Source organism: Dermochelys coriacea, chromosome 8, assembly GCF_009764565.3.
Source record: "Dermochelys coriacea isolate rDerCor1 chromosome 8, rDerCor1.pri.v4, whole genome shotgun sequence".
Taxonomy (NCBI): Eukaryota; Metazoa; Chordata; order Testudines; family Dermochelyidae; genus Dermochelys; species Dermochelys coriacea.
This window is the reverse complement of record NC_050075.1, coordinates 94,891,582-94,909,896: the sequence shown is the minus strand read 5'-3', so window position 1 is coordinate 94,909,896 and position 18,315 is coordinate 94,891,582. Positions and strand designations below refer to the sequence as shown.

At 48.7% G+C, this 18,315-nt stretch overlaps 1 protein-coding gene across 1 annotated transcript in view; it reads left to right on the top strand.

Moving 5' to 3' along the window:
- Positions 1 to 4,502: 4,502 nt before the first annotated feature.
- PRKAA2 (protein kinase AMP-activated catalytic subunit alpha 2) overlaps positions 4,503 to 18,315 on the top strand; it is a 32,385-nt gene continuing 18,572 nt past the window's right edge. The window contains exon 1 of the mRNA XM_038414833.2: positions 4,503 to 4,626. Coding sequence (XP_038270761.1) covers positions 4,533 to 4,626 — 94 coding nt within the window. The 5' untranslated portion in view covers positions 4,503 to 4,532. The remainder of the gene's footprint in view (positions 4,627 to 18,315) is intronic.

The following is an 18,315-nucleotide window of genomic DNA, read 5'->3' as shown; positions in this document are numbered from 1 at the left end:
TTGCCACAAAAATGGCACATTTATTGAGCACGGAGAAAAAATGTGGAATGTGCCTTTTCCACATCAGGAATGCATTTATCCCATTCATAAATCCTTTCCTCTCTCTCGGCACCATTCACTAAAATTTAACGTTTTGTAGTTTGCCACTGGGATTGGGTGGGGCAGGGGGGAAAGGAGAGAAGAGAATGATTCTCAAAGGGACAAGGTCCAAAAAGAGGGAGACTTCAATGTGCTTATTAAACACACACACACACACACACACACACACACAAAATAGTATCACATGGATGTTAGGGCAAAACTGGAGACTGCCCAGACCAATTACAGACCACAGGAGCCATAACGAAGCTAACAAGGATGCGAATAACCCATTATCCTAGCAGTCTGCCAATATATTAAAGTATGTTAGAGCAAATGATTCTAAAAAAGGGCACAAAATTAGTACAAAATTTTTAAAATGTATTATGATCATTTTATTTTCTTATATTACAATAGCAGTCCCAGTCAAGATTGGAGCCCCACTGTACAAGGTGCTATACATACAGTAACAGGTACTCTTTCCTCCAAAGAACTTACAGTCTAAATGGACAGGCAAAGGGTGGGAGAAAGGGAGGATTATTACCAATTTGTACAGATGGGGAACCGGGACACACAGAGATTAAGAAACTTTCCCACGATTGTATAGGAACTCTGTGGCAGAGCTGCAAATTGAAGCGAGATCACCTGAGTCCCAGTCTAGTGCCTTAACCATGAGAACATAAATTATATAAGATAAACACAGGGCAGGGAGCAAAGAAAATATAGTGGAGAAAAACCCATGAAGTGGGATGCATAAAGCTGTGGGCTTATTCTGCATGCCTGGCTTCTGAATGAAGAAAATGCAGTAAGCTCAAATAAGACTTGACTTACTGTATGCATGATTGGCCAAATCCTGAAGTCCATTGTCAGTCAAACTCTAATGAAACTGTGCCTGTGGAGCCAAGCTGGAGGGCGGAAAGCAGGGAGGAAAATGCAACTCATGGCGGCCGGAGTCAGGAACATAGAGGAGTCACCATTGGAACAATTTGTCTAGCTTGGACTTTCGTTCCTATGTCAGAAAATGGGCAGACCATCCAGGAGACACTGGTGGACGTCAGTGGCATTTTTTGGCCTACCAAAGACACCTGGAGGAGGAGGAGGACGCTACAGACATGGCAGACTTGAACTGGCTGATGCTGCGCACGACTCTCGGTGTAGTTGCTGATGCCCCTCACAAAGCCTGGCACTTCTGCAGCAGCCACAAGCACAGAGTGATGGAATCCCATCATCTTGTAGGCCTGGGATGACAAGCCGTTGTTCCAGAACTTTCGCATGAAAAAGAATACGACATTTCTGGTGCTTTGTGAGCAGCTTGCCAACCTCCAGCATCATGACACATACATGAGGGTAGTCTTCCTGGTCCAGAAGCAGGTTGTTATAACCACCTTGAAGCTGGCTATCCCAGACTACTACAGGTCAGTTGCTAACCACTCTGGTGATGGAAAGTCAACTGTGGGAAAAGCAGGGGCAGAAGTTTCTGAGATAAGCAGGCCTGTGAGTTACTCAAAGGCAGTAGGCATAACCAATAGCCCTGAAGTAATTGCTGGTTTTGAGAATGGGGTTTCCAAGGCCATTGATGGGACTCATTTTCATAGTTTGCCTCCCTCAAGTAGCACGAGTTCATAAACTGCAAAAGATACTACTCTATTGTTATGCAGGCCCTTGTGGCCCATAATCACTGACCTATGAATGCCAACGTGGGCTGTACTGGAACAGTTCCTGATGCTGGAGTTTTCTGCTGATCGGGAGTCAACCTTCATTGTCATGCCAAGACACTATTCCCACCAAAGGACATTGTCATAAATAGAGTTACTGTCCCCACTATTATTCTAGGGGAACCCACCTTCCACCTTTTTGCTTGGCTTATGAAACAGTATCCTGATCTCAGAGACCCTGGCAAAAGAGGGCTTTATTACACTCTCCGTAAGCATAGAATAGTCATTGAATTTGCATTTGGCAGACTGAGATCCTGCTGGTGCTGCTTACAGACCTGTTTGGATTCCAGTGACATCCATGATGTCCGCATTATTGTGGCTAGCTGTGCTCTTCACAATCTTTGTGAAGCCAAAGAGGAGCCATTTGCCGCTGAATGGACCTCTGACAGTAATAGATGGCAGACTCAGTACACTAAGCCAGAAAATGTCCCACCACAGCTGGAGCAGGATGTCTCCAGGCCACAGAAACCAAGGATGCTTTGTGCTCCCACATCATGGACTTCCATGGGCCAATGGAAGAGGGAGACTAGCATGTTTATGGATGTGTTTGTACAGCAATAACAACAGTAAATGAAGTACTGTCACTGTTCGCCATGAATGGTACCCACCCCAGAGCCCGCCCCCCCCGCCCGCCCTCAGCTGGAGGCCCCTGCCCCAACCTGGTGCCGCCTCCTGCACCCTGAACTCCTCATTTCTGGCATCACCTCAGAGCCCACACCCCCCCAGTCAGGGCCCTCACCTCCCTCCCGCACCCCAGCCCCCACTTTTGTGAGCATTTATGGCCCACCATACAATTTCCATACCCAGATGTGGCCCTCAGGCCAAAAAGCTTGCTCACCCCCTGGTCCTGAACCAACCTGGGGGTGATGCTACTACAGGAGGTGCCAAAGGATTCAGAAGGACAGGAAGACATTAGTCTTGTTCATATAAAGCACCCATACAGCCTGTTTGCCAACTCTTTTACTCTGCAACGCGAGGTGTTTTTTTTTAATTTTTTTATTTTTATTTGTTTAAATGAGTAAGAAAGGGGAAGTCACTAGTAGGGAAAAGGGTAATTAGCAGTAAATAAGCATAGCCTTTAGGTGGTTAGTCTGGGTTATAAATGGTGAGTTGAAAATTATCTGTCTAGTCTTTGAGAGCAATTCTAAAAAGAATAAATAAAAATAGTCTACTTGAAACAGCTGTGTTATCTATTATTACATGACGTGATTATCTCTGATTGCTTCAGTGTTGAAATGGAAAAGACTCACTAATGTTTATCATTTTTATTATTGGTTTGTTTATGGTAGCTCTCATCAGATGAGAGGCACTTTCCAGCCACTCATGATGGGACAGTCCCTGCCCCAGGAGCTCACGGCCTCGGGACTAACAGCGATTAGGGGAAAGGGCAGAACACATATGGCTTTTTTATACAGGGCAAGTAGAAGAGGGTCTTCAAAAGAGACTTAGTTGTGGCCAGGGCCTAGTGCAGGCTGTGTGGAAGAAAGCCTGGATGTGATTCCATGAGAAACTGATAAACCAGGAAACATGTTTGGGAATGGGGAGAGGCAACATGAAGCTTGACAAAGAGGAAGGGACACAGGTTTGAATGTGGTGTCAGGATAGTAACATTTGTTGCGCTAGTGGATGGGGCACTGGTTTGAAGAAGGAAGCGACATGAATCAATGGGCAAGGAAGGCAGCTTTAGTTGTTGCACTGATTTCTGATTATTCATCATGTTTCCCTTCCTGTGCATCATCTTTATTCTGTCATTCTAATAGACTGTCCATCTGACAGGAATGATCTTGCATCCAGGCCATTAAACTATGTCTAAGGCTTGGACAAATGGGTACTACTGGTCATCAAACCATGGCACCAGACTACAAGTTTAAGACTAGGCAACTGGTCACACAGCAAGCAGTTTGCTGAAATACACTCTGCCCCCTCCCCTCCCAGCATACCCCCTGCCCCCCTCACACACCTCCAGTCTGGACGGTCCAGTCTCGCCTTCCCTTCACAGACTGGCATCAAACCTGTGTGGCTAGGTACCACCTTCCCCCCCCGCAGCCTGGCACCCACCCCTCCTCCCGCTGTGCATGCAGCATGCACCCTGCCACCCTCCTGGCCTGACATTCTGCCATTCCCATGCCCCGGAGCCTGGCATCCCCTCCTCAGCATGGTATTTACCCGTCTCCCCCATGCACCTTGCCTCCCTTCCAGCCTGCCCACGCGCCATTCCTATCAAGCCCCAATCTTGGCACCCACCCCTCAGCCTGGCACCTATCCCTTCTCCCCCCCCACCCCCCATACATGCACCATACACCCTGCCTTCCTACCAGCCTGACACTGTGCCATTCCTCTACCCCTCCCAAGCTTGGCACTCACCCCTCAGCCTGGCACCCACCCCCTCCCCCCCGTGCATGCACCCTGCAGCATTCCTATCCCCCCCCAAGCCTAGCACCCACCCCTCAGCCTGGCACCCACCCCCTGTGCATGCACCCTGCAGCATTCCTATCCCCCCCCCAAGCCTAGCACCCACCCCTCAGCCTGGCACCTCCCCCGGTGCATGCACCCTGCCTCCCTCCCGGCCAGCCCTTGCGCTGTCCCCATCCCCCCAGCCTGGCACCACGCCATGCAGCCCCCCTCTCCCGTGCCACCCCCACGCCCAGCTGGCATCGCCCTGCCCCGGGCCGCCCCTCTGCCCGCGCCCCCCCGCCCGGCCCTGCTGCATTGTGGTCGCTCCGGCGGCGCGCAGCGAAGATGGCTGAGAGGCAGAAGCACGACGGGCGGGTGAAGATCGGGCACTACGTGCTGGGGGACACCCTCGGGGTCGGCACCTTCGGCAAAGTCAAGAGCTGAGTACCGGGGCGGGGGCGCCGGGGAAACGGGATCGCCCGGCGCCGGGCTGGGAGCGGCCCTCGCGTCGGCTCCACGGACCGGGCACACGCGAGCCCCCGCGCCCCCCCAGCACGGCCCGCACCGGGCAGCCCCCGGCTCCCTTCCCCAGGGCACCAGCTGCGCAGATCCTCAATCCCTTCCCCAGGGCATGCAGCGGGCAGCTCCCTGTGCATGCCCCATGCAGCCCCCGGCTCCCTTCCCCAGGGCACGCACTGGGCAGTCCTCTGTGCATGCCCCATGCAGCCCTCTCGCTCCCTTCCCCATGGCACGCAGCGGGCAGCCCTCTGTGCATGCCCCATGCAGCCCCTGGCTCCCTTCCCTCAGGGCACCAGCTGTGCAGCCCCCTCGCTCCCTTCCCCAGGGCACGCAGCGGGCAGTCCTCTGTGCATGCCCCATGCAGCCCCCGGCTCCCTTCCCCAGGGCACCAGCTGTGCAGATCCTCAATCCCTTCCCCAGGGCACGCACCGGGCAGTCCTCTGTGCATGCCCCATGCAGCCCCCAGCTCCCTTCCCCAGGGCACGCACCGGGCAGCCCCCGGCTCCCTTCCCCAGGGCACGCAGCGGGCAGCCCTCTGTGCATGCCCCATGCAGCCCCTGGCTCCCTTCCCTCAGGGCACCAGCTGTGCAGCCCCCTCGCTCCCTTCCCCAGGGCACGCAGCGGGCAGTCCTCTGTGCATGCCCCATGCAGCCCCCTCGCTCCCTTCCCTCAGGGCACCAGCTGTGCAGATCCTCAATCCCTTCCCCAGGGCACACACCGGGCAGTCCTCTGTGCATGCCCCATGCAGCCCCCGGCTCCCTTCCCCAGGGCACCAGCTGTGCAGATCCTCAATCCCTTCCCCAGGGCACGCACCGGGCAGTCCTCTGTGCATGCCCCATGCAGCCCCCAGCTCCCTTCCCCAGGGCACGCACCGGGCAGCCCCCGGCTCCCTTCCCCAGGGCACGCAGCGGGCAGTCCTCTGTGCATGCCCCATGCAGCCCCCGGCTCCCTTCCCCAGGGCACGCACTGGGCAGTCCTCTGTGCATGCCCCATGCAGCCCTCTCGCTCCCTTCCCCATGGCACGCAGCGGGCAGCCCTCTGTGCATGCCCCATGCAGCCCCTGGCTCCCTTCCCTCAGGGCACCAGCTGTGCAGCCCCCTCGCTCCCTTCCCCAGGGCACGCGGCGGGCAGTCCTCTGTGCATGCCCCATGCAGCCCCCTCACTCCCTTCCCTCAGGGCACCAGCTGTGCAGATCCTCAATCCCTTCCCCAGGGCACGCAGCGGGCAGCCCTCTGTGCATGCCCCATGCAGCCCCTGGCTCCCTTCCCTCAGGGCACCAGCTGTGCAGCCCCCTCGCTCCCTTCCCCAGGGCACGCAGCGGGCAGTCCTCTGTGCATGCCCCATGCAGCCCCCTCACTCCCTTCCCTCAGGGCACCAGCTGTGCAGATCCTTGCTCCCTTCCCTCAGGGCACCAGCTGTGCAGATCCTCAATCCCTTCCCCAGGGCACGCACCGGGCAGTCCTCTGTGCATGCCCCATGCAGCCCCCGGCTCCCTTCCCCAGGGCACGCACTGGGCAGTCCTCTGTGCATGCCCCATGCAGCCCTCTCGCTCCCTTCCCCATGGCACGCAGCGGGCAGCCCTCTGTGCATGCCCCATGCAGCCCCTGGCTCCCTTCCCTCAGGGCACCAGCTGTGCAGCCCCCTCGCTCCCTTCCCCAGGGCACGCAGCGGGCAGTCCTCTGTGCATGCCCCATGCAGCCCCCTCACTCCCTTCCCTCAGGGCACCAGCTGTGCAGATCCTCAATCCCTTCCCCAGGGCACGCACCGGGCAGTCCTCTGTGCATGCCCCATGCAGCCCCTGGCTCCCTTCCCTCAGGGCACCAGCTGTGCAGCCCCCTCGCTCCCTTCCCCAGGGCACGCGGCGGGCAGTCCTCTGTGCATGCCCCATGCAGCCCCCTCACTCCCTTCCCTCAGGGCACCAGCTGTGCAGATCCTTGCTCCCTTCCCTCAGGGCACCAGCTGTGCAGATCCTCAATCCCTTCCCCAGGGCACGCACCGGGCAGTCCTCTGTGCATGCCCCATGCAGCCCCCGGCTCCCTTCCCCAGGGCACCAGCTGTGCAGATCCTCAATCCCTTCCCCAGGGCACGCACCGGGCAGTCCTCTGTGCATGCCCCATGCAGCCCCCAGCTCCCTTCCCCAGGGCACGCACCGGGCAGCCCCCGGCTCCCTTCCCCAGGGCACGCAGCGGGCAGTCCTCTGTGCATGCCCCATGCAGCCCCCTCGCTCCCTTCCCTCAGGGCACCAGCTGTGCAGATCCTCAATCCCTTCCCCAGGGCACACACCGGGCAGTCCTCTGTGCATGCCCCATGCAGCCCCCTCGCTCCCTTCCCCCAGTGCACCAGCTGTGCAGCCCCCTCACGCCCTTCCCCCAGGGCACCAGCTGTGTAGCCCCCACACTCCCTTCCCTCAGGGCACCAGCTGTGCAGCCCCCTCACGCCCTTCCCTCAGAGCACCAGCTGTGCAGATCCTTGCTCCCTTCCCCAGGGCACGCACTGGGCAGTCCTCTGTGCATGCCCCATGCAGCCCTCTCGCTCCCTTCCCCATGGCACGCAGCGGGCAGCCCTCTGTGCATGCCCCATGCAGCCCCTGGCTCCCTTCCCTCAGGGCACCAGCTGTGCCTAGCCCCCTCGCTCCCTTCCCCAGGGCACGCAGCGGGCAGTCCTCTGTGCATGCCCCATGCAGCCCCCTCGCTCCCTTCCCTCAGGGCACCAGCTGTGCAGATCCTTGCTCCCTTCCCCAGGGCACGCATCGGGCAGTCCTCTGTGAATGCCCCATGCAGCCCCCTCGCTCCCTTCCCCCAGGGCACGCACCAGGCAGCTCCCTGTGCATGCCCCATGCAGCCCCTGGCTCCCTTCCCCCAGGGAACGAGCTTTGCAGCCCCATCCCTTTGCCCCAGTGAGCACCACCGCCCATTTCCTGCCCCGGCACAAGCACAGTGCATGCACCGTTCATCCCTCCAGTTCCCTCCACTGGCCTGCACCCTCCTCGCATGGATGCACTGGGTGAAGTCCTGTCCACTCCCTCTCCTCTCGCCTGTGCCCTCTCCCCTCATGTACACACCTTTCCTATGTCCAGTGCACCAGGTGAGGCCTTTGCAATCTGTAGGCATGTACTATGTGAGTCCCTCTTCCCTGTGTCACCCTCACCACTCCAGTGCCTGTACTCTTTCCCTCCCTCCGCTCTGCAGCCTTTCTCTACCCTTCATAAACCAGGCCAGGCAGGCAGAGTCTGGAATCCACTTCCTCTGTGCATGCCCGGTACCCTCGCCATAGCCACAGTAGGGGACAGACTTTCTTGTGGTCAGTTACTACAGCCAGAGACCACAGTGACTGGGATTCGTGTGCAGGGAATCAGACCCGGCAACCGAGGCTGGAAAATATTTGCCACGGGCATGTTGAGGCAGGAGCACAATGTCAAGCCACAGAGGTAACAGGCTGGGGCAGCCAGGCATGCTGCAGAGAATTGGCTTGTGAAGCAGGGCGGTGATTACGGCTGAATGATACCCTCTCTGTTGTTCACCACACAAAAGAGCATGGGTGTTAGGGTGCCCAAATATCCTGATTTCACAGGGACAGTCCCAATATTCGGGACTTTTTCTTATATAGGTGCCTATTAAGCCCACCCCCTGCCAATTTTTCACACTTGCTCTCTGGTCATCCTAGTTCTAGTGGGTGTCAACTTTTAAGAACTGAATGCTTCCCTCTTCACCTGGAGTCTGTCCTTCCCAAAGCTGGAGTGTCCCTGCTGCCTGTGGGGCTGGTGGAGAGTGGGGACGCAGGGTCCTCCTGGAGAGAAGAGGGTAATTGTGGCTGAATGGGTGCGGGCAGGAAGTTTCAGGGAGGTTCAACCCCCGCTCTTCAATAACCACATGCAGCCGTTTCTAACCCTGACCTTTACATTCCTCCTTTGCCGGTGGGTAAGAATAGAGAGTGTTCAAACATTCATTCCTGCGTATGGAGGAGATTGGGAACGAAATGGTGACTGAAGGGACCTGTCTTAGCATCTTTGCCTCTGTGGTGTGATATAGATCATCCTTGAGTTCCAGCTGTGTCACCACTGTGGAAGATGTAGCAGGTGTCATGTTGGGGAATAGGAGCAAGAGCCAAAGATGATTTCTTCTCCCTATCCCTAAATAGGGGCTTTCGGTTCAGAACTGTAGCAGAAGGTATGGGGGAGTCAGGGTTGATTTATACATAGGGATTCTTACAGCAGAGGCTGCTTCGTGATCAGTCAGAATTCACCTTGCACTTTCAAGTCAGATACAAACTTTGCCTCAGCTGTCTGAAAGATTTGTGAATAAAAGTACATACACCTTCTTTTTTTCCCTATTAATGCCAACGTTAAGTCAAATTTTGACTTTTCTCAGATAACAGGGCCAAAGAAAAATACACAATTCATCTGCTCGCTGAGAAAAAAACATTGTTCCTCTTCACTCAAAGTCTGGAAGAAGGGGGCCATTTAAATAATTAAAACATTACTGTATACAATCCTGACTTTCATACACAGCCAGCAGTTTCCAAAAGACATGTTTAAAGTATTGTAAACAACTGGGATTTAGGAAAAGTTATTTTCATGGAGTAGTGCCTTATATGTATAATTTTTCTCAGTATTTTGCCTAAAACACCATCCCCTTTTCTAGTGGGAGTTCGGTATATGCAAAGTGGATTTATGGTTTCCAAACTGAGATTAAACTAGGTGTGCTCTTTGTGTGCTAAATCATAGCAATTTTGATTTAATGGGCACTAAAGTAGCCTGTAATCATTATGTTCTAACAAGAAACATGAAGGAAATTAGATATATTATGAGCTATTGATTCAAGCATATATATATTTTGAATAATTATTTCCTATTCACTAAGAATAGGAGATATGTAGTCATTTTACAACCATTTTTCAGGCTGATTTGTTTTTAATAACCCTAGTGATCTGGCACTCACACTTTGCACAGTGCATTCGGGAAGTCACTGAAGAGTATGCTTTTGGGAGGCAGGAACAAAGATAAGAAAACATAAGGTACCACACAATAATTAAGAGGGGGGGGGGAAAGTGTGGGGATTATCAAGGAGGAAAAAAAGAAGTGATTTCTTGAAGATGATGGATGGTTTTAAGCAGGGACTGGAATTTGGTTAAAAGAGGAACAGGTAACAGGATCCAGCAAGAGATCCAGGATGGGATGGGTTGAGTGGCTAAAAGGAGTTATGAGAAGAGTCAAAGACAACAGTGAGATTACAGGTCACAGGGTTTCGTTAGGTGTAGGCAAAATTATAGTAATTAATAATAGCAGTAAACATATTATGGCAGCGCCCAAGAGCCCCAGCCAAGATCACAGCCCCATTGTCCTGGACACTGTGCAAACAGATTAGAGTCAAACCCTGTGCCAGAGGGCTGACAATCTAGAAGACAAAATAGCCACAAGTAGGGGATGGTGATATAACACACACACAAATGGTTATGATGAAGAATTGGGCAGCTGTGTTAGTTACATGTTTTATTGTTTTTCTTTTTAATCAGGGGTAGAGCTAGGGGCAGGAGAGGGGAAGTTAATAAAAGGAAATGAGTTCTCTCACTGTCCCATAAGCTCTTGTGTTCCAATGGTAGTACTTGCAGAAGCAGTAAGTGCTTTGACTTTTACTGCATCAAAGAAACCCAGGTGCCTATGAAGTAAAGTTCATACAGAGTTTCTGTGGAGAGCTAGGACATTTGGGGACTTCAGCTTTCATTCAACTTTCATGATTGGTACATCTTATTGCAAGAGAAATATTGTTTCTTTTCATGACTATTTTCTGTTCAAAAATAGCTAAATCAGAAAGGGCCATTTTTTGAAACAGATTTGTTTACATCTCTTCCACGCGCGCCTTGCTAACTGCTTGAGATGCATGTTTGCCATACGCTGACAATAATGCAGTGTTCAATAGCAGAAGTAGGTACTTAAGAAGAGTAACACTATTAATTTTCTTTTGACTTGGCTTCTCTGAGGCTGCAGTCAGCGCTGATGACTAGCCCTTGCAGTCATTGTCTTGTTGTAAGAACTGGATGGCTGCTGCTTTTTCTCTCATTATCCTGGTCACTTCCACCACCAGACTAACCTACACTAGCCCAGGGCTTGATAGTCCCAGTGTTACTTCTGTTTGTGGTTTTCAGCATTTCAGAAATTGTCCGGAATACTCATCACTACAGGAAAGTGACTAAAGCCAATTTTCAGAGTAGCAGCCGTGTTAGTCTGTGTCCGCAAAAAGAAAAGGAGTACTTGTGGCACCTTAGAGACTAACAAATTTATTTGAGCATAAGCTTTCGTGAGCTATAGCTCATGCATCCGATGAAGTGAGCTGCAGCTCACGAAAGCTTATGCTCAAATAAATTTGTTAGTCTCTAAGGTGCCACAAGTACTCCTTTTCTTAAAGCCAATTTCAAACACAGCCCTCCCACCTTTCTCTTCTAGGGAATCACTGAGTGAGCAAATTATTTGGTTTTGTTTGTATTAACTTTCTGAGAAATTCCCCCTCTCTTCCCAGTGGTTCATGGCAAATGTCAAGAGCTGAAAGCTCTACTGGGCTTCTGTCAGGCCACTGAAGTCAGGAGAAGACATCTATTGACATGAATAGGCTTTGCATCAGGCCCTGAACGGGCGTAATAAAGTAAAGGGAGCTGAAAAATGGTGGTGATGCTGATAATCCAGGAGTATTAGCATTTTTGGGCTCTCTGGACCCCTCTTTTTAGGAGGAAAAACTACATCAAAAATCTCTGAGTCTCTCCTTTGTGGAGTGTGCCCACACCTTTCCCCCCAAAGGGAGGACTTTGTGACCCCATGGAGGGGTACATCCTGCCAACCCCAAGGATCTGTGGGTCAAAATAGCACTACTCCCCCAGGCCTAAGGATTGTCTTCCCCTCCATGCACATAGTAAGGTCACCCCATTTCCAATGGCAGCCAATGCTCCTGCGAAGGTTTGCTGCCACTGGCTGAATACCCCACCCCACTACTGCTCACCTCACGCCTAAGAGGGAGCGGAGGTGCAGAGGAGAGTTCTAGCAACATTACTTCATGGAGGTTTCCCAGCAGACAACCACCAGGTACCAAAAGAGAATGTGCTACATAACATCTACTTCTCACTCTTCCCTTGTTTGTGGAGCGCCACATACGTGATGGTGCAGGGGGATTTCTGCAGTTCTCAAGGGAATGTACATTGGAGCTGCTGCTCCTTCCATATCACATCACCCCTTCCTAGATATGCTCGTATTATCCCCCCTCCATCAGAATCAGGGGAGGAGAGGACCTTTTGTTTTGGGCTGTGTGTGAGCAAAGGACAGGAACCAATACCCCCCCCCCACACACAAGAACCTGGGGGAAATTAATTGCAGGATCTACATTTCTAAAACCTATTTCTAATATTAGTATATGAAAAATTGTTCATGTACTGCAAGCAACAAGTTTCACAGCTTCCACAACATGGAATCATAGAAATGTAAGGCTGGAGGGACTCAAGAAGTCATCAAGTCCAGCCCCCTGTGCTGAGGCAGGACCAAGTAAACTTAGACTATCCCTGACAGGTGCTTCTTAAAAATCTCCAGTGATGGGGTTCCACAACCTCCTTTAGAACCTATTCCAGAGCTTAACTACCCTTATAGTTACAAACTTTTTTCTAATATCTACCATAAATCTCCCTTGCTGCAGATTAATACTTGACTAACTCCAGTGGATAGGGAGAACTGTCCTCTTTTTAACAGCCTTTGACAATCACTATCCTCTTTATAACAGCTCTTAACAGCTGTTATCAGGGGCCCCCTCATTCTTCTTTTCTCAAGACAAAACATGCCCAGGTTTTAGAACCTTTCCTCAGAGATCAGGTTTCTAAACCTTTTATCATTTTGGTTGCTCGCCTCTGGCTGGTCTCCAGTTTGTGCACATCTTTCCTAAGGGGTGGTACCCCGGATTGACACGGTATTCCAGCTGAGGCCTCACCAGTGCCAGCTAGAGTGGGATAATTACCTGCCATGTCTTACATATGCCATTCCTGTTAATACCACCAGAATAATATGACCCTTTTTAGCAACTGCATCACGTTGTTGACTCATATTCAAGTCGTGATCTACTGTAATCCTCAGATCCTTTTCAGCAGTACTACCCCCTAGCCAGTTATTCCCCACTGTGGAGAGGAACACAGACTCCTAACTAGACCCAGTAGCTTAAGATAAAATCATTAGAAAGAACAGAACACAAGCTAACAACCAAAGATAAAATGAAGGCTAGGCACAACAACCTACTAAACAGGGCGGAAAAGTGTGTTTACTCCAGTATGGAAAGATTCCTCTGGCTGGATACAGCTACATTAGAAACCTGATGTGTTTAAAAGGCAATTTATAGTCACTCTTTTGTCTCTCAAGACATACGTGTAGACTTAACAAGTCACTGGGGAGTGAAACAATAATATCTCTGTATCTGATGCTTACTGTAAGCAAAAGATGGATTACAAAGCAGACTGTTATTTTTAATTATTGATGTGTTTGAACTTAAAAAAAAAACCCTGCAAAGATGCGTGTTGTTTTTCAGGGATGGAAAGAAGATAAGCTATTCAGTAACATTATTTCTTTAAATACTGTCTTTCAGGCCTGGTCTATCCTTATGAGTGAGGATGGGAGTGATGTAAATACATAGTAGAATATAATATATCATTTGTATATAAAGGACTGTGCTGAACCTAGGGATGAGATCTGGGTTTTGTTCCTGGCTGTGTTACTTCTGCATGACTGTGATCAAGCCACTTAACTGTGTTTTGCCTCAGTTTCCCCACCCAAAGCAGTTATTGCATTCTTACTGACCACAAGAGATGTGGCATGGTATCATTCTTTATTTTTGGAAAATGGTTTGAGATTCTCCAATGGCAGGTGCTTCTCTGGGCACATGCAAAGTATTATTTATGTATCACACTGTTGAGGTGATTGATTTGTAGGCCTTAAATGTGGGGTTTCTATTGTCCCGCCAAATCATATGTCCTGTGGGCTTATTCATCCCGGATGCAAGGTCTATAGGTATTGATCTCATGTGCTCCATTCCGGCCCCCTTTCTCTCCTCCCTCTCTTCTCATTACAGTATTAACTTGTACTCCATGTACATGTTACATTAACCCTGGCTGGAAGAGAAACTGACTTCCTTCCAGAACTATGCCACAAAGGGCCTGGAGAGAATTCTCCCAGTGCAGGGTCACCATAAGTGACCATACACTGTCCCCCTCACAAATATAGAAGGGGGGTTGCTTTAGCATAGCGTTTTCTAGAAATTCTGGGCTACAGAGCAGTCCATTAGCAGCATGGCATAGGGTGCTGTATGAGCTGTAGCTCATGAAAGCTTATACTCAAATAAATTTGTTAGTCTCTAAGGTGCCACAAGTACTCCTTTTCTTTTTTGCAGACACAGACTAACACGGCTGCTACTCTGAAACCTTGGGAAGCTGTAATTTCCAGAATCCCAAGAGATGCAAAGGTGCATCCTAATACTTGTGATTGGTATTTTCTATATACTGCACAATAAGAATGACCCTGTTTACCTCAGCCCATAGTTAAATCCCTGACTTGCATGTATAATACAAACTGTAGCATATTGCAGTTCCATTTATTCTTCATAATATTTAAAACTTTAAAATGGACATGCAAAGTGGTGCTTTTATTTTCAAGGGTCGCCAAGTGTTTTATTTTTGGGATACTCTTATTGAGGAAAGAATCTCTGGCAGTGCTTATCTCTTCGCTAATAATAATGACCTCGTTCACCCAGAATGGTAACAGCCTTCCTGCTCTGTCATTTTGATGCTCTGCTCCTGTCCGCACTCAGACACTGCAGTGAGCTTCTAGTGATCTGCTTAAAGCCTTTAAAACGATATGCTGTTAATAAATTAATGGCAAGGTTTTTACTCCGTCTTGTGATTCAGAATATTATTCTGTGGCCTCCCTGATTACGAATGTCACTGTATCTTTGTGTTTATTGTAAACAAGTTTTCAGTGTAATCTAAAAAAAAAAAATCAAAACCAAAACAAACGAAAACCCCTCCTGTGCCCCACCTTTTTAATGTAGTAAAAGAAACATTAACAGTTTTGTAATGTATGTAATCCAACGCTGTTAGATAGAAACAGATGATTATGGCATATTTTAGAAAATACGTATTAGAGTGTATTAAGCAAATTCTCAAGTAGAAATAAATCAGCTTTTTAAAAACATAATGATTTTAATCTCTTAAAATATGCCAATGGTTTCCCCCTGCTTTAGATTAAATTTTGGATCTCTTTTCATACAGAGAACTCCTTAGCTGTGTAATTATTAAACTATAGATTTATTTTAAAGACTTAAATAAAGTTGATTCCTATGGAAGATAGTAAAATAAGTGACATCAACAATAGGAAAGGCACCCACAGCATTTACTAAACGTATGGCAATTAAAGATATGTAGCGTCAGGACAAAACTGAGAATTTTCAATTCAAACATAATCTCAGTGCTAAAATACAGCTGCGAGTGCGAGAGCTGGATATTTACCAAAAATTTTAGACAGAGAAGTAGATAGCTTTGAAAATAAATGTCTGCAAAAGATTCTGGGCATTGGCCAGAAAGACTTTGTTACAATGAAGAGTTCTGAGAAATCGCCAACTATCAGCTCATTCATTGCCACCAGAATCAGAAGGATGCACTGGACATATCTGGGGCACGTACTCCACCTACCAACACACAGATTCCCACATGAAGGTACTGGTGTAAGGAAATGAGGGCGGTCAAGAGAAATCTGAAGAAGACCTCTTTGAAACGGGGCAGAACAGGCCATATCTGTGCCATAGAACAGATAGGAGTAGCAGCAAATGACAGAGAGGAATGGAAGATACTAGTTTTTGCCATGTGTTCTAATATAGGCCTGAAGTATGTTATGTAATGGGAATTAACTGTATGAAGCTAAAAGCAAAATATTAACCAATCCCGCAAAAACGTATACAAGTACTTACGTTTGCATGCTGTGAGTAGCTATGGGATGACTTACAGGTAGAAGTTCTGGCCTCTTTGAAGTCTCAGTGTCAAGAATGCATCCGATGAAGTGAGCTGTAGCTCATGAGAGCTTATGCTCAAATAAATTTGTTAGTCTCTAAGGTGCCACAAGTACTCCTTTTCTTTTTGCAAATACAAACTAACACGGACTGCTACTCTGAAAAGTGTCAAGAAAGACTCCTATTAACATCCGTTGAGCTAGAATTCCACCCACTCTATGTCAAGTTAAGCATGTGTAAGTCTTTGCAGGCTCCTCACCATTTATAAAACTATGGCCAAAAAATGGCGTTAAAGGTTTTAAGTTATCAGCTGCAATATAAATGGTAATGCCAAAGGCATTATTGTTAGGATATGCAAGGAGCTTCCTATAGATTTAACTGTGTTATAATTTTGCCTTTATACACCCAGAACAATTCGTGGTACAGGCTGTTCAATCGTAAGGAATGGGTCTAATTCCGAGTTCTCTCACACCATTTTTAATCTGATGTGATTCCACTAACCTCAGTAGAATTACTCCCAGTTTACATCAGTGTAAGTGAGAGCAAAGTCAGTCCCAGTGTGCTTAATAGGAGACAAATAGCATCAACCCATTTCTCTATAACCTGTATTTTTAAAGAATGTACTCAAGTTTGCAGCAGCAGCATCCCCCCTAAAATCAGGGCTTACTACAAGTCTTAAGAACTGGTTTCCCACTGCAGTATTCAGGAGCCAAGAAACACAACTGTGGAAACTCCCATTGAATAAAGACTTCTGCAGAATTTGGCCTTTGCTGTTAGTTTGCACAGCGGGAGAATTGCATATAATTATATGTGTGTGTAAAGTTCTATTTTTAAGACTGGGTTATTTGAGATTCACTCTACCCCTGTGTGACAATGAATATTCGCCCCTGTGATTTATGTATATCTATTTCTGATTAACCTAATCTTTACATGCTGTAAATCCTTGCAACTTAGCCTTGGATATGAGCTCCACAGAGACAGATTGCCCTTTCAGGGACATATTTTTTCAGTATTTTTTGTTTAATTTGTTTTTAGCACTTGTGTGCTAAGATTCTATAGGGAAAGTAATTACGCCAGACTACATAACAGTTTAGAACTTGTCATTATTCTTGATTATATCTTTGTGCTGAACTTAACCCCTGTACAGAGGGCTAGCTTAAGACCTGTGCATCACGTGAGTCCCACTTAAGCCCTGTAAGTTCACTGAGAGCTTGTCTACACTTATTGGGGGGATTGATGAGCAGCGATCGATGCATCACCGGTCAATTTAGTGGGTCTAGTGAAGACCCGCTAAATCTAGTGAAGAACCGCTAAATCAACCGCACATTGCTCTCCTGTCAACTCCTGTACTCCACCAGATCGAGAAGGGTAGGGGGAGTCGACAGATGAGCGTTTCCTGTCAACATTGCGTAATGTGGACCCCGTGGTAAGTAGGTCTAAGCTATGTCAATTTGAATTAGACTATTCACCTAACTCAAATCGTGTAGCTTATATCAAATTTTCCCTGTTGTGTAGACCAGGCCTAAGTGGTACATAAGCCTTCTATTAATCAATTTCTCCCTTGAAGAACTGGAAGCCCTATGTAAAGGCAAATCCCTTCCTGGCATCCTACTCCCGAGACCATTGCTACGCAAAGTGATGGTCCGCGGACTGGTGCCAGTCCATGAGCCACCGGCTGCCGATCTGCACGCACATTGGGGGAAAAAAATTGCTGGTCCCTCACATCAGATAGCTTGAGAAGCACTGCCCTTAGAGCTGGTCTGGAATTTTTCAGCAAAACTGCGCGTCAGTCTCCCATGTGAGGGCCCTAACCACTGGGCTATTGTCTGTTCTTAGGGGAAGGGTGAGGGTCATAATATCTCACACTCACAGAAGTTTTTAAAGGTCTACTTTTTGTTCTGATGCAGAATGAAAACAGATCTTTACATTTCAATTTTTTTTGCCAAATGGAATTATTTTCCAGACAGCCCATCCCTAGAGGCCACAAGAAAATGTGTCTCTGCTTATTTTATGAGGGGTAAATCCTGAGATTTCCACTAAGTGTTGATTAAGCTTTTGCAAAGATAGATGTCTGTGTAAGGCCTTCAGGACTGGACCCTTTGGTTATGGTGAAAACAGTTTGGGAGAGGTTGGTTGGAGTATTCATCAAGTCCATAGTATGGAATGTGAACATAACCTGTCATTCAGTCTAAATGCATTTTAGCAGCTAATAAGTATTTTCTAATTCTCACAAGAAGTAGTACATTAAGTGGTGACAGAAGGAGTCTGGCTTAAACTGACAAAAGCTGGGAAATTTCACATTAAGTTAAAAACTCTGAGCCAGATTCGCCTCTCGTGTTACACCACTGCCATCCATGTAAGTGATTTGGACCAGTACAACTCAGAGCAGAGTTTGGCTTGCTCTACTGAAGCGCTCGATAAGGCATGCCTGGAAAATCCCAGTGTATGATACATGCAGGGCTTTGTGGGCAAGATAAAGTAGCTTTAGTTTAATGTGGTTAGATCCCAGAAGGCAGCATAGGAAGGATTAGAAATATGTGTAGTTAGGGGAAGGATTGCAACATGATGGGAGAGACAGGGTTAACTCCATCCTC